This window comes from Acinonyx jubatus, chromosome A3 (genome assembly GCF_027475565.1).
Source record: "Acinonyx jubatus isolate Ajub_Pintada_27869175 chromosome A3, VMU_Ajub_asm_v1.0, whole genome shotgun sequence".
Classification (NCBI taxonomy): Eukaryota; Metazoa; Chordata; class Mammalia; order Carnivora; family Felidae; genus Acinonyx; species Acinonyx jubatus.
In genome coordinates this window covers 28258919-28275071 of record NC_069388.1, presented here as the reverse complement: position 1 = coordinate 28275071, position 16153 = coordinate 28258919, and the positions used below count along the sequence as shown (strand labels likewise).

The 16153-nt window shown below is 54.6% G+C and overlaps 1 protein-coding gene across 6 annotated transcripts in view; it reads right to left on the bottom strand.

The window, feature by feature from the left end:
- Positions 1–687: 687 nt before the first annotated feature.
- The window catches only part of SIRPA (signal regulatory protein alpha), a 42541-nt gene continuing 27075 nt past the window's right edge, over positions 688–16153 (bottom strand). For 3 of the 6 annotated variants that reach the window (XM_053200159.1, XM_053200160.1, XM_053200161.1), the window contains exons 6-9: positions 15606–15713; positions 12872–12896; positions 5611–5662; positions 688–3312 (exon numbers count right to left, since the gene is read on the bottom strand). In XM_053200159.1, coding sequence (XP_053056134.1) covers positions 3058–3312; positions 5611–5662; positions 12872–12896; positions 15606–15713 — 440 coding nt within the window. In that variant the 3' untranslated portion in view covers positions 688–3057. The remainder of the gene's footprint in view (positions 3313–5610; positions 5663–12871; positions 12897–15605; positions 15714–16153) is intronic. The other 3 variants (XM_027069736.2, XM_053200162.1, XM_027069737.2) reach the window with 3 other exon arrangements.

The window sequence follows — 16153 nt, the reverse complement described above, 5'->3', positions numbered from 1 at the left end:
CGTTATATAACTGTCATTAATATTATTAATATTCTAATGGAGAGGCAAGGAAGCCAACACTTGGTGAACACCTATTACGGGGTAGTACTTGACGTGAATCCTCTGGCCAGGATATTCAAGGCCCAGCACTGGGTTTCTGCCTTCGGTCGAGGGGGGACGTAAAGTTCCCAGAGGGGGTGGGTGACCCACTTGTCCAAGACCCCAGAGGTGGGGAGGGGCAATCGGTCGCAGCTGTGCGATGTCCAGGGCAGGAAGGAAAGACCGACGCTTAAGTGAAGGCCTTTCACGTGGCAAGCGGGGGGCTCGGCGCCCCCCGGCCCCCCTTTGATCCGCACGGGAACCCTGGCTGCGGGTAGTACTGTCCCCCTTGGGCCGGTGACAGGCCTGAGTCTCTGGGAGGTGAGCTGTTTCAACTCTGGAAAGTCGCAGAGCCGGGATGCGACCGCGGTGGTCTGTCAGAATTCTGTTTACACAGGTGTTTGGGGCACAACCTTCCGCCGACTCCCTCTGAGCCAGGGGAAACAAAGTCTTTGTGTCTAGAAAACCCCAGAGAGAGGTCCAAACCCTGCAGTCCCCAAGCCCTAGGGGCCGCATGCGATCCTCTCGCAGGCTCCCAAGACGAGGACGGGTGGCGGGGAGGGGGAGGGGCACACTCCCAAAGACAAAGACACTCCACACCCAAACTGGTCGTTGTTACCCAGAAATCTTTATTACAAAAATATTTTGCAAGCCAAAAAGTTTAAGTTGCAACTATATACAAAATGGGGCCTGTTTCCTTCCTAGCAGTCTTAAAATAAACTCCCGAAACCACGCTCCTTCCGTAGTGTTGTTTCGACCTCTTCCTTTTCCTGGGGTTCGATACACAAGGTATGGGAATCTCCAGGCTGCCAGGCCGGAGCTAAAGCTGCACAACTTCCTTGGCCTCATTCCCTTCCTCCCCTTCCCAAATTCAAAATAAAATAAAATAAAATGGCACCAAGAAAACACTCTCTTAAAATTCTGTGTGCCTACGTGGGTGCGCGTGCACGTACATGGGACACACTCAAGCACATGTGCCTTCTCTGGGCAGGAGAGAGGGAGGCTAAGGTTGACAAGCCAACCTTTTGGAACTTGGAAATGGCCCGAGCCAGGTGGCTGGGTCACTGTGCTCCCAGATGCCACAGAGAAACCCTGGCTCATCGGCCAAAACTGTCCACATGGCCCGTTGGCTCACCCGATTCTTGGATGCCGTCGTGTGAAATGCCAAATCTCTGTCCCCAAAGAACGGGGTCTGAGCTGAGCTCCCAGGGTTCCATGCGTAGGACCTGCTGATGGGCAGCATGGCTCAGCTTCTTGTTCTGATGGCCTGGAATCCCTGGGGCATCCAATGGATGGCCGGACCCAGGGGGTGACGAAGATTAACCTTTCCGCTCTAAGACTTGGTTGGTTACGTGTGAAGACCGAATCGACAGGGCTCGCAACGTCTGCTGGCCCTGGGCCCAGCCAGGCCCCCGACTGGAAGGGTGGGGATCAGAGGCAACAGGTCACAGCATCTGCCCAACCTCCTGAGACAGAGGGACAGAAGGAGGGTCAGTCCTGGCTTCACAGCTGCCCAGTCCTCCTGGCTGTTTGGGATTTATTCCAGTTTGATCCCCAAAGGGTTTGAGAGCAGAAGTAGAAGATTCCTCCTGCAGGGACCAGCTCAGAGAGCTGGAATGGGGTCGTCGTTAAGGGGCGGGGAAAACAGACAGGCATAGCTTCCCTCCCCTGCGTGGCCTTCCAGTGCTGGTAAGATGCCAGGGAGCAGGGGGGCATCTTTTCTCTCCCCTCTTTCTGGATGAGAAAACTGAGGCCTCGGGTCTCGACAAGCTTGCACTGTGAAGGATGCAGCCAGGAGGAGGAGCACTGAGCGGGTCTGGACTTAGCACGATGGGGGCACAGAAGACCGCAGTACCAGCCACGTGGCTCGGCTGAGAACGTGACCTATTTTGCCCTGGAGGGAAGGCTAAGCGTCTCCACGGGGCAGCCGCACTGCAACCTTCCTCCCCATCCTCGGGGTCTGGGATGTGGGGGAACCCAGTTTCCGCCGTAAGAGGGTCCCCCCGGGACGACCAACTGGTAAACCTTAGACCGCACAAGACCCGACCAGGTACTTCGACACATGACAAAGAGCCAAGAGAACGTTGCTGTCGTTTTAAGAAAAAAACCAAAACAAAACGAAACACCACAGATCAAATTTTCTAACACCTCAGGTTCAAGATTGCACATTTCACATTTCTCGATAATTTACAGGCGTCCGCAGCGAGATGTTGCTGAGTTAGTGCTAGCTGGAGGAAGCAAGCTCGGGTCTAGAAAGGAGAGGAGGGGCCGTGTGGAGCGTCACGGTTGGGACGGCGGGTCCTCAAGGAGTCTCGGAGGGCCACCAGGAGGAGGGGGGTTTTGTTACTCAGTCCTTGGTGGTGGCGGTGGCGGCTGTGTGGGGGTTCCTCGGAGGCTCCTCCCCTCCCCCGGGGCTTGCGCCTCATCAATCCCGGGATGGGGAGGCTAGGACTCTCGGCAGCAGTCTCACCGAGTCTTGGGATGAGGGTCCCGGAGGGTTTTTTTCCAGCTTCTCCACGGACGGGGCAGTTCGATCGAAAGGGACAATCTTCCCCAAGCCCCAGGTGGGTGGTGGTAAAAGGAGGTGGGGTTGTCTCCCTCCTCACCCTGGAAGATCAGGCTGCAGAGCACGAAGCGGGGCAATCAGGGTCTCCAAGACCGTGACCGAGACCCGCATGTTGATGGAGACAGGCATGAGGGTTCTTGGACCCTGGTGGTTCTGGCCAGTTCCCAGGTGGGTCCCCCGGCTAGTCTGGCAACATCGGCCTCCGCGTGTGGTGATGTGGGGGGACTGTGGCTGCCCTGGAAATGTCGAAGAGCCACGTGGGTTGGGGAGACAAGAGCCAGCCTCATCCTGGAGTTCCAGGGCCTGCACCATCCCGGCCCTCTGGGAACTGGGCTGGCTGTCCCCATCACGGCTGTCCCACACGGGACAGGAAGGCTCGTGGGGACAGACCCTAGAGACGACCACGGTCCCATTCACTTCCTCTGGACCTGGACGCTGGCATACTCCGAGTAGGATGGCTCGGGCTTGGGGGCTGGCTGCTTGGGGGCCCGGTTGAGGTGGACCATGTCTAGGTCGGCGTAGGTGAGGGTGTCCTCGGGCGCGGGCGGCGGGCCGGTCTGAATGCTGGCGTACTCTGTGTGGTTGTTGGGCTCGGCGGCCCGCGGGGCGGCCTTCTTCCCCTTGGGCAGGTTCAAGTCTGCGTATGTGATGTCATTGTTGTCCTGGATCTAAATGTGATGGAGAGAAGTTCATTCTGGAGCCCCCAGCCACTCCTCCGCCCATCGGTACCGAGGCTGGACACTTCTGTCTCCCCTTGGGCCCCGCTGGCTCAGCCCTAATTCACGCCCCCCTCTTCTTCAGCCCAGGTTCCCCGCCTCCGGCCTTACCCTTCCGATCCTCACCTGGCCCAAAGGAGCCTCCTACCCGCCATGGGGTCACCTCATGGCGCCGCCTCACTGTCCCTCTGCCCGACGTTCCATTCTGTCCTTTCAGGGTTCTTCCCTCTGCCTGCTGTCCATTCCCCTTCTCCTCGTAACGAAACCCCGTCCACCTTGTGCCTTTTAGCACGTGCATCACTTCAACCTAAGACCACCCTCCCCTCAGCTGGCTCTAGGGTTCCTCTCTGTGCTTCCTCAAGCCGTGTCTCTCCATGACAGCACCCACCACCCAGGACCGACTCTGTCTGGGGGTCTGAGTAGGTGCCGACCCCCAGTGGGTGGAGATACTCATCCGTTTACTGGTTTAGTCAACACATCTTCACTAGGTTATTTGTTATAATGCAGAACCCAAGGCTGGCATTGAAGAAGCCCCATTGGTGTGGAATGAGCGAACGAACGAAAGAATGGATGGCAATTTCAGCCTCACTCAGGGTGCAGCTGGGGTCTGGGAGACTGGGAACAGGGGCATGCGAGAACGAGAGCCCAGGTAGCAGGTGAAGTACGGAGCCTGGGGTTTCAATCCTTCTCCTGCTCTGTCTAGCTGAGGGCCTTGGGGCAATCCACTTAAACCTCTCTGGGCCTCAGTTTCCCCATCTGTAAGGCGGGGCTGGGATAGTGTCTGTTTCCAGGGTCCCTGTGAGGCTCAGACATGATCGCCCAGGTAAAGCGCACAGAACAGAGCCTGGCACACATCGAGGGAACCCGTGTGTCCGATAAATGCTAGCAATCATCAACCGCCTGGCAAATCTGAACATCGCCCGTGTGCTAATCTTATCGCTCGCAACGGCTGCCTTCAAATTACTCATCAGGAATTGCAAACTTTGCTTCTTCCGTGCCCAGCACCTCTGCTGTAGCAGGGGGCGGGGGGAACACCACCACGGCTCCTCCTCGCTGGTACTCAGTAAGCACCACGGAGTGCAGCTCCCGCAGGCTTACAGGCTCGGCTCGGCGCCATCGCGGGGATCGTCTTACCGAGGCCCTATCTCAGCCCATCGCTAGGCGCCCCCTCCCCCGCTTTACAAGTGAAGAAACTGCAGTCCAGAGAGGTTAAACAATTTGGTTCAAGTCACACAGCTGCAAAGGATCCAGAGTCTGTTGGACCCGACAGCTGTGGTCTCACCGCACGGCCCCCTCTGTCCCGAGCCTTGCACACTCACTCACTTCTCTCTGGGAAACCCACAGCAACAGCATTAAAGTTCCTCCCTGGCAGGGGCCGGCACCTAGCACTGGGGATTCGAGACACAAGGCTGTAAGAAGCTCCGTGAGGGCCGGGCTGTGGCTGCCTTGGTCACTGCCCAGGGCCTGGCACATAGTAGGTGCTCAGGAAGTCGTGGCTGGCTGCGGATTCTGTGCAGGTTTTAGTGACCACCTCTCATCATCATCCTTTCCCCTGAAAGTTCCAGAGAGAAGTCCAGAGGTAACAATGACTGGGGAGAAGGCTGCGCTTTGTAATTACCCCTCGGGCTTGTGCCCGGGGCCGCTGGGGGGGCGGGGGCTGTCCCCGGTCGGGAGAGCAGGCCACAGTTGGGGCTTTACAAAGACCGTGCCTCTCAGCAGCCCGACTCTGTGCAACAGATTGCATCTGAAACGATGACAACACCCCGGGAAATGTCAAGGACAGCTGGTGCTCTCTCCTCGCGGGTTCAGGGCAGGGCCTGTCTCATCACAAGAGGCAGAGGAACCCTCGGCATCCAAGGTCTGACAGCGTCAGCCCGTGAGAAGCAGGGCGAGGTCTCTCGGAATCAGGCCAACCGCGCTGCCTGTGAAATCGCCCCGGCAGTGCTGCGGAGAAAGTGCCAGAAAGGGAGCATGCCCTTGCATGAGGCGATCGGTGAACAAACTGTGAGCGGTGCCCCCTGGAGTTGTGTGTTGGGTGCCCTGGGTCAAGGAGGTGGTGACCTTCTCCTGGCTGGGGCAGAGGACAAGGGGGAAAAGACGACTGTGAGCATCCCCCCACTCTCTCCACCCCTGCCTCCACCCCACCCCTTCCCCCACTCTGGGGAAAGAGTCTTAATTTAGAACAGAATCTGCAACTCTGGTTGATGCAAGGAGATTGCACCAGTGAGAGTACCAGGAAGGGCATCTCACCAAGGACTGTACCTGGGTTATTTCTCTGGTATTCTTCTCGGGCTCATGCAACCTAAAAAGGAAAGAGACACACAGATAAAAATATCCTCACTATCTCCAGTGCTCATGCAAATTGGTAAGAATAACATTTCGGTTCCATTTCCTATATGGGTGGAGCAAGTCACAACAGAAACACAACGGCTTTATCAAATGTTTGGACAAAGGGGTCAATCTCACTAAAGAGGAACTTTCAGCAAGGCGCTCCCCCCCCCCTTTTTTTTAAACCCACTCTTCCCCAGCAAGGATCTTCAAAAGTTGAAATACCGGGTGCTAGGGAAGGTATGGTGAAACAGACACATTCACGCATTGCTGACGGGAAGGTTAAACCCACACCCTTTTGGGAAGGCAGCATGGCAAAATCGAGAGCTTGACTCATAAGTGCACATTTTTTTGGGAGAACTCAAAATATAGAAAAAGCTTGCTGCACAGAGGCATTTGTCACAGAGCGGGATAGGGAGGAAGGTTTCCATGTTACAGCTCTGCCAGTTGGAACTGGTTAAGGAAATCAGGATAGACTCATAGATAAAAACTTAAAAGGTTTATGAGGAAGGGCTTTTTTTTTTTTTATTACAAATGATTACATTAAAATGATAAGCAAAAAGGCAACATTCTCTGGAATGATCCCAAGCCTACAAAATTGTGTGGATCACCCGGGAAGGAAATGTAGTAAAATGCTAACCGCAGTGGTCTTTGGGAGGGATTTTTTTTTTTCTTCCATTTCGTTCCTGTATTTTCCACACGTTCTCTATTCTACACATCTAGGTCTCAGCATTAAAAAAAAAAGAGAGAGAGAGAGAGAGGCGGAACGGTGTCCTGGTTAATCAAAGAAGCTGTTCATGCACTTGATTCTGTAATTGGAGGCCATCGCTTGGCTCACTGCAGGGTCATGGTCAAGGTGGTGAGCAACCCGGAGCCACTGGTTCTGTAGGAGTTGTGTAAATTCTCAGGCCGGCAACTCCAGGGATGTTAGCCTGGATAATGTCAGAAATGAGCAATGGGGCTTGGCAGCAGGGTTATTAATGGATTTGGCATGAGCTCTTGGCTCAGAAAGCAGTTCTGGGGCATGACAAGCCCCACGTGGCCACAGAAACAACCCTCTGGGAGCAGGGACGCTGGCTGCGGAGGAAGATCACGAAGGTCTATCCACACCCCTATTGCTTCCAACCCTTCCAGGAACCCCCGCTGCCTCTGGTTCAAGTAAGACTCATCACCCTGCGCGTCAGTCCCGCACGGTCTGGCCTCTGCTGACCTCCCCAGGCCCCTTCACGCTCCTGAGCTCAGTGACCCACATACCCACCCACCAAGTCTCTCCTGAGGGTTATTCGATGAGACGCATTTTGCGTCCACAACGGCCTGGAAAGCTGCCCTCCGCTGCTCTGTCTCTTGGTGAACTTTTGTGCACTCTTCAAGACTCAACTGTGGTGTCGCCTCCTTGGGAAAGCTTCTGTGACAGTGGTGGACTGTCTAGACTGCCCCTCCGTGACAGCCCCAAGCCCCCTTGCCTATTTTCCAATGCGTCTGTCTGCCACCTGCCTGCCATGCTTCCTCAGCACGTGGGTACAAGTGCTCTAAAGTGACCTGGCATGAAGATAGACTGCCCCGGGGCCTTTGCACATGCAGCCCTCCTTGCCTCTTCATTCGCTTCACTGCTTCTCTTCCCTCAGATGTGGTTTCAAATAGTCCTTTCTCGGGAAAACCTCCACTGAACCCCAAACTCCAGTCTCAGAACACTGGGTTCCTCTCTTTCAGAGCGGACTGGAAGTAATCATCCATTTGGTTGTGTCCGGCTGTCCTGTGTCTGAGAATGGCACTGCTCTTACCCATCCCTGTGCGCAGGCTACAGACGTGGGAATCAACCCTGATTCTCCTCTGTCCTCCTTTACAATCCATGTCAACCCATCCCAGCGCTTGCTGCCTCTGCTTCCAAAATCCCAGCCGCTCAGCCTCCCCCACCATCCTAGCTCCCTCGTTTCCTCAGGAGCCTCTCCGGCATCCCTGCTTCTGTTTCCGCCCCTCGGCCTGCCATTCTCCACATTGGAAAAGGCATAAGTGAGGTCACGTCATATTCCGCTCCAAACCCTCAACCCACTGTCCGCACACAGGGAGATCCATGTCTGTATCCAGAATGGTGCGGCCGCACGATCGCTGCCCCCACCCCCCACCCCCCCCGGAATGTTCTAGCCTCCCATCTCTTCCCCTCGCCCACTCCAGGCCAGCTGCTCTGACCTCCTCCGTGTTCCACGAACATTTCCAACTGCTCCTGCCTCGGGGTCTTGGCACTGGCCGTTCCCTCTGCCTGGTCCACTCTTGCCCCAGATATTCCCGCAGCGGGAGCCTCCTCGTCCTTCAGCTACCTTCTGAATGTCACCTCCTTAGCCAAGCTTGCCCTGACCGCCCATGGCACCCCACCCCCTGCTCTGCTCCATGCCCAGCTGTATTTTATTTAGTCAGCGCCCGCATCACATCGTGCATTAACCTCCCCCCCACCTTGCTTGGTGACCTGCCCCCTGATGGACCGTGGGCTCCGCGCTGGAGCCCCGACACCCGGTGACGGGCTCATACACTGGCAGCGCCCCCAAAGTATTTGTTGACTGAGTGAATGAATGAATGAATGAACGCGGAATCAAAAGGGCCACGAGACTGGGGCGAGTGTCTGTTTCGCTATCCTTCACAGTCCCCCAGCTTAAGACCTGGCACAGAGCTGGGCTCAATTCAGATGAATAAATGAAAGAATCAGAGAAGCCCTAAATATTCCAAGAATAAACGCACTGAATGTCTGACAAGTGAACAAATGGCCGCCCGAACGAACCCCAGTGCCCAATTAAGGGAGCGGAGACATAGTTTGCTCTCGTCTGAGCTGGGGGAGATTACAGACAATGTTCTACCTGCACGCTCCCAACCCAGGGAGTGAGAGCTACCCAGGCCCTCACCAGCCCTGCAACCTGAAGGGCCCTTTGAGCTCAAAGCGGCGGCCTCCCCCCGCCCCTCCCTCGGCACCCTCCCCGAGGTGCTCGGTTGTTACCCACGCTAGCGTCCTCTGGAAAGCGTCTGATCCCAGCCAGCCGACTGAAGCCAGCGCTGCATGGAAACTACCATTACCTCTCACCAGCTATCGCTTTGGTTTAGAGAGATGAAAGGGACAGAGCAATCTGACGGCTCCCTTGGTAGGTTCACGTTGGAAAAATAGAAAACAGGCAGAAAACGGTTGGCTTCTCTGGGGAAGGAGAGCATCAGAACACCAGCGTTCAGTGTCAGAGGTATCTGGGCCGGCCTCAGAGTTCTGGCACCTGCTAGCTGTGGGACCTCGGGAATGTCCCACGACTTCTCTGAGCCTCGGCTTCTTCCAGCACACACACACACACACACACACACACACACGGCCAAGAAGAAGCTTCTAGAACAAGGGTTCTCAAAGTCTGGGTTGGAGGCAACAACATCAGCACCACTTGGGAACTCGTTAGGAATGGAAATTCTGCATCAGAACGTCGGGGGCGGGGGCGCCCAGTAATCTGTGTTTGAACAAGCCATCTAGAAAATTCTGCCACACACTTGAGGTGGAGAAGCTCTGTTCAATTAAAACGGGATGATTGCAAATCAGAGGGGTTTTGCTATAATTAAAATCACCAACGGGCTACTATAGGAAAAGGCATAGATCGGTTCCCGGAACGCAGTCAGTGCTTGATAAATGTTAGCGGCCGAGGCTGTTATTATTATTATTATTATTATTGACACCGCCCCTTTCTTTCGGGAACTTACTGTCTAACTGGGGAGATCAGACAAGTAAAAAATAACGGCGACAATACGGAAAAAAGAAAAGAAAAAAGAGCGATCCGTATCTGAGGCCGCAAAGCGCTTGGAGAAGGAGAGTTTTAGGGATCCGGGGGAGGAAGAGACGGGGATTGGGACCACGGTCTGGGGTGGCATTCGTTCAGTCCTCGTTCATTTGTTCATTCAACACACCTTAACTGAGCACCTACTCCATTCCAGGCATGGTGTGAAGTTCAGCAGTCATGGGGTGGGTTATAACACGGGGCACATGCATTGACAGTTTGAATATACCACCAAGGTGTCAGTGCAGGGGCCCAGGAGAGCTCGCAGGACGGGCCTCCGTCCTGGGGGGGGTGGTAATGCCCTCTCCGAACCGGGAGAAAGGGCGGGAGGTAAGCAGATGAAAGGGTGACTTCCCATGTGGCACATCTCCAGGGGGCGCTGTTCACGGAACCCACTGTGACTGCTGCCTCCTGGCACGGTAGAGACCTTGGGTGGTGCCTGAGCACATCTCAGGGAGAGAGGCCAGCACGCAAGGGCTGGAAGGACAGTGAGGACACAGCGTGTGGGAGGCTGTGAAGGGAGTGCAGCCAGTCTGAGTCACCAAGCACGAGGGCTGGGGAGTGGCCAGGAATGAAACTGTCCAAGTTAGTAAAGGCCAGACCACGAGGGGCTTGAGGGCCTCAGTAGTGTGGCTGGACTATGTTGAGGGCCATAGGGAGCCACTGAAGGTTTTTAGGCAAAGGACAGAATTCGAGTCTTGCCCTTGGAAAAGAGTGTACCCGGCATACACACACACACAACGCCCCCATTGCCCCCAACCTTGGCGTTGTCCTTGACTCTACAGTCCATCAGCAAGCCCTCTTGACTCTACCTCCAAAATGTATCCAGGATCTGAGCATTTCTCAGTCATCCCACTGCCACGGTCCAGGCCACCATCATGTGCTTGGATCACTGCAGTAGCCTCCTCCCAGGCCCCTCTGCCTCCTCTACCCTCAGCTCCTACAGCTTGTTCCCCACACGGTGGTCAGGTGGTACTTTTAAAACCAAAGTCAGATCAATCTCCCTCCTATGGCTCCTCATCCCACAGGGAGTAAAACCCTAGACCGTTGGCCTTCACCCCAGAACCTCAGTTCCTGCTCTGCATTCAGAAATCCACAAAGCTCTTGAAAGAAAGAAATAAAGAAAGAAGGAAGGAAGGAAGGAAAGAAAGAAAGAAAGAAAGAAAGAAAGAGAGGGAAGGAGGGAGAGAGAAAGAAAGAAAGAGAATTGCACAACCTATTTGTTAGCAAAACCTGACCTGAACCAACATGAAGCCATTTATGGCTTTTATTTATTGCCCATGCGGGGCATGCCCATGCAATTTATTTATTGTTTCCATGCAGGTACATTCAAGTGGTAGATTATGGGGATCTCTGGATCTCTCCACTGGGGGTGAATATCAGGGGTTTTCCTTTAGAAGCTGAAAAGTCTGAATTAGTAATAAACCTGGCTGCACGGCCTTGGGCTGAAACTGCAGACCTGAATCTCTCTAGGCTCATCTCTTGCCCTCCCTCACGTTCCTTCTGCCCCAGCCCACAGGCCTCCTTGGGTCCTCTGGCTTTGGCCACGCCCACTCTCTGGCCCAGCAGACAGCCCTCCTTCACAGCGTCCTGGCTCAGGTCCCTGCTCACATCCTCTTTTCAACAGAGGAAGCCTCCTCCCCGGCCTAAACTAGCTCCCCCCATTCATCTCCATCCCCTTGCTGGGCCTGACTCGTTACCACCTGACATGACATCACACATCGCTTCCTTCTCTCACTGGAGTCTGAGGCCCATGAAGGCCTGGATTCTTGTTCACTGCTGTCTCTCCAGCACCTGGAACAGCTGGCACATAGTAGAGACTCAGCAAAAATCACTGCAAACATGAACCAGCAAACTAACGTACCATCTGTGACGTAATGTCACACGCTAGCCCCTGACCAGGCCCTGGGCTTCAAGAGGGCAGTACGAGGCTTCTACCCTACGTACCTTGGCATTCCCAGGGTCACCCATGCCAAGGAAGTCAACACACAGTGAATGAATGAAGGCAAGGGCAGAGTATCCAGCTTGGATCTGGGAGCTGTGTGTGTGCGGCAGCTTTCTGCCACCACCCAGATGAAATGTGATGAAGGTCTTGCTGTCTATGGACAGCAGGCAGGAAATCAGAGCTTCTGTGTGCGGAAATCGCCTCATTTGAGACAATCATGAAAAACAGACCTGGCAGAGCAGCTGACAAAGAAGAGAAATGGGAAGGTTGCCTGGCACAGGAGTGAGGGTCAGTGGATGTGGACTCTGCTTTTCAGGTTTTGGGTGTTGTCAACCAACCAACCAACTAACCACCAACCAACCAACCAACCAACAACCAACCAACCAATAACCAACCAACCCCCAACCAACCAACCAATCAACAACCAACCAGCCAACCAACAACCAACCAACCAACTAATCAACAACCAACCAACCACCCACCCACCAACCAACCACCCACCAACCAACCAACCAACCACCAACCAACCAACCAATAACCAACCAAACCAACCAATCAACAACCAACCAACCAACCACCAACCAACCAACCAACCAATCAACAACCAACCAACCAACCACCAACCAACCAACCAACCACCAACCAACCAACCAATCAACAACCAACCAACCAACCACCAACCAACCAACCAACCCCCAACCAACCAACCAATCAACAACCAACCAGCCAACCAACAACCAACCAACCAACTAATCAACAACCAACCAACCACCCACCCACCAACCAACCACCCACCAACCAACCAACCAACCACCAACCAACCAACCAATAACCAACCAAACCAACCAATCAACAACCAACCAACCAACCACCAACCAACCAACCAACCAATCAACAACCAACCAACCAACCACCAACCAACCAACCAACCACCAACCAACCAACCAATCAACAACCAACCAACCAACCACCAACCAACCAACCAACCACCAACCAACCAACCAATCAACAACCAACCAACCACCAAGCAACCAACCAACCACCAAGCAAGCAACCAACCAACCAATCAACCACGAACCAACCAACCACCAAGCAACCAACCAACCAACCACCAACCAACCAACCAATCAACAACCAACCAACCAACCAACAACCAACCAACCAACCAATCAACAACCAACCAACCACCGACCAACCAACCACCAACCAACCAACCACCCACCAACCAACCAACCAACCACCAACCAACCAACCAACCACCAACCAACCAACCACCAACCAACCAACCACCAACCAACCAACCAATCAACAACCAACCAACCAACCACCAACCAACCACCAACCAACCATCAGCCAACCAACCAACCACCAACCAACCAACCAACCACCAACCAACCAACAAGCAACCAACCACTGCAGAGGCATCCTAGCCCAGCGGCACACTTACCTCGTAGAAGAAGTGGAGCCCTTGGCTGAAAGAGACAAAAAACAAAAAACAAAAAACAAAAACCAGTTATTTAACCTAAAAACACTGTTCTTACGTAACTCTTTTGGTGAGGGGGACAAAGGTTTGCCTCCAGGGAGGTTGTGAGGAATTGTTGAAATCACCTCCTTTGAACCACAGGAATTCCCCCATGCTCACTCCAGTGGAGTGCTCCATCATCTTCTGTCAGGAGGGCCAGTGGGCTGGGCCTTCCCCACTTCTGGGGGTTACCAAGGTCAGATCTCAAAGCAGCCTTCAGCCCAGGAGGGGCCAACTGCCCTGCTCTGTCTGGGCCTCAGTTCCACTCATGATACACCTTACCTGAGACCCTACAGGAGCCCTATAGGCCCTTCACTGCTGGAGAACAGACTCTAGTCGGGGGGGGGGGGGGGAGCCAGTGTGCATCCCATGTCTCCCCCCACCCGACCCCAGCTCACTCACTGTGTGACCCTGGTGGGTCACTTCTCCTCTGTGAGCTTGGATTTCAGCTCTCCAGCTCACAGGGTTGGGCTGGACATCCATTTATTTTCATGTCACCACTTTCCAAAAAAGGATCTTAGGAAGGAAGAAAGGGTCCATCTGGTTCAGAGATTTTAAGCCTATGATATGGGGCATCCCACAGAGAAGCTGCTGGGGTTTGGCCACTATTGGACTCCCATGCCACTGTAAAATTGTAATTAAAAAGCAACCTGCACACCAAACGCGCTCTGCACCGCGCTTTGACAGGCTGGAGGCTGCCACAAGGCGAGAATTCTCCCTGCCGGGTGAATGCCTGGTGCCTGGACAGGCGGTGGGGTTTTAGGTGAGCGGGTACCAGCTGGGAAGGCTGCAGCCCGGCATCCAATGTCCAAATGGACGCCGATGGGTTGCAAAGTGCCGGGACGTGGGTCGTCTCAAGGAGTCCAATGACAGGACACTGACCACTCACTTTACACCGAAGAGACTCGGTGTCTCCCTGGAGCCACACAGCTGGTAAGCAGGAGGGCTGAAATCAGGACATTTCATCGCCAGTGTTGGGAGGATGGGCAGACTCCTCCAGGGACCAATGAGGGGAAAGGTCATCTCACCGGGGAGGAGACGATGTGTAGAGTGATCCCAAACATGGTCCTTGGGGGACCTGCTGACCAGGTTTGAATCCTGGCCCCGCCACTGACCAGTTGTGAGGCCCTGGGCAAGTTTTAGGACATCTCCATGCCTCAGTTTCCTCATCGGTAAAAGTGGGTTAGTAACACCACTACAGAAGTCTGTGGTGAGAACAATGCCTGGCACATGAGGAGAACTGAGGGAGTGCTAGTTGTCACTGTCACCAAGCCTCCGTGTGACAGCTGGGCTCTGCACCCAAAGAGACCCGTCACCCAGGGGCTGGGATTTCGCTAACGGCCACCGCGAATGCTATCCGACCCTCACTGGGCAGCGGACTCTGCTTCGCCACCCTTCCCGTGCGAAGGCTCTCCTTGGACGTTAGGGAAAAACCACCGGGTGGATCACCTGGCAGAAGCCCTTCCAGATTCCAGAGAGGTGGGGTCTGATGCCAGCCTCCCAGATGGGGAGCTAAGGCTCGGCCAGGACTCACAGCCAAATGCTTTCAGCCAGTCCAGGAAGGAGGGAAACCTGGGGGCCGGAGGGGAGGGGGTGCAGAGGAGAGGTGTGAACAGCACACCCATCTGAGCCCAGCCTAGGGGTCTGGGTGCAGAGAGGCAGCTCGGGACAGCACTTTGCACGTCACAGTCCGTGGCATATGGTGGGTCACAAGCAGCATGTTAAAGAGAATTTAGTATAGACTAGGACAGAAAAGCAAATATCAGAGTTCCAATTTTATCTATAGGAGTGTGGTACGTACGTGCTGGGTTGAGGCATGAAGTGTATTTCTATAACTTGAAGTCAAGTTAAGTTGCAGAAACGCTGGCTTAAAATGGTCTCCTCCAAGGGAGGCACTACTCTACCCATTTTACGGATGAGGAAACCGAGGCTCACGGAAGCCAAACTGATCATTTAGAGCATGTAACAAAGGTCTGGAGCCCTGGTTTGTCTGACTCCAAAGTCAGAGGCCTTGTCACAGCAGTAACTACATGCACTCAAACAAGGGCATGATGTCCTAGATTTGAACTGGTGCCCTCCTGCTGGGGAGCCAGAGGCTGTGTGCCTTGCTGCCGTGAGGACAGCTTTCCAGGAAGGTGGCTCATGTTTCTGGGCTCATGTACAATTCTGACAACATTTACTGAGCACCTGCTGTGTGCCAGGCACTGTCCTCACATTTCACGTGACATCACCCATTTAATCTTTCCAATGGTCTTAGGGAAGGTGCTGGTATGATCCCCACTCCCTCCAGCCTCCTGCCTACGGGCTGGACGTGTCAACCTGGACAGGTAAGAGGAAAGCAGGAGTTTGCCGGGGTTACTGGCAAATACTGTTTCCTCGGGAGGCCCTCTTCACACCCTGGCATCTCCCTGCTCTTCACCTTGGTGGTGGTCCCATGAGGAGGTGAGGCCTGGAGCAGTGACAGCTATCTTGCACCCATGAGGCGAGGCCGAGGGAGGGCTCCCCACCATTCCAGCCTGGTGATGGTGCTGCACCAGCCATGGCACCAGCTACTGCTGGGCTCTTTGTGGAAGAGACTGGACTTCCTCACGGCGTCGCCCTCTGGGAAGGACAGCCTCGGGGCGCAAACTCTTGGGGAGGAAGAGGAAAATCCACGCACCTTTCTTCTGTCGGATTCGGAGGAGGTAGAGGGCTGCGATCACGAGAGTCACCAGCAGGGCACAAACCACGCCCACCACAATGAAGATGGTCTGGCTTTCATTTTTGTCTAGGGACCACACGGAACAGAGGCTTCATGTATGCAACTTAGAAACAGCGAAACTTAATACCCACCACCCCTTTTCACCGCGAGGTAGGCATCATGAACTGAGACCATCTGGCTGTACGTGTTGGGAGCCACGGGGGCACGTTCAGGGGTAGGCACACCCTTCCCGGCGGGGGCCACCGTGGGCAGTGCTAACACCACGCTGATGTGCCAGGAGGGAAGATGTTTGTTGCTGACTGCTATGGAGGAACCCTGGCTTCAGGACGTGGGCAGAAATCTCACTCCCAAGGAACAGAAACATGTTCCCTTTCATCTGGAACGAGCCACAGGGTGGCCACCACGGCAGTGGTGAAACTCCGAATCACGACTGCTCTACAGAGCTCTCAGGAGCAGTCGACTCATCTGTGCCCGGGACCTGGGCATAGGAGCTCTGAACCCAGGAC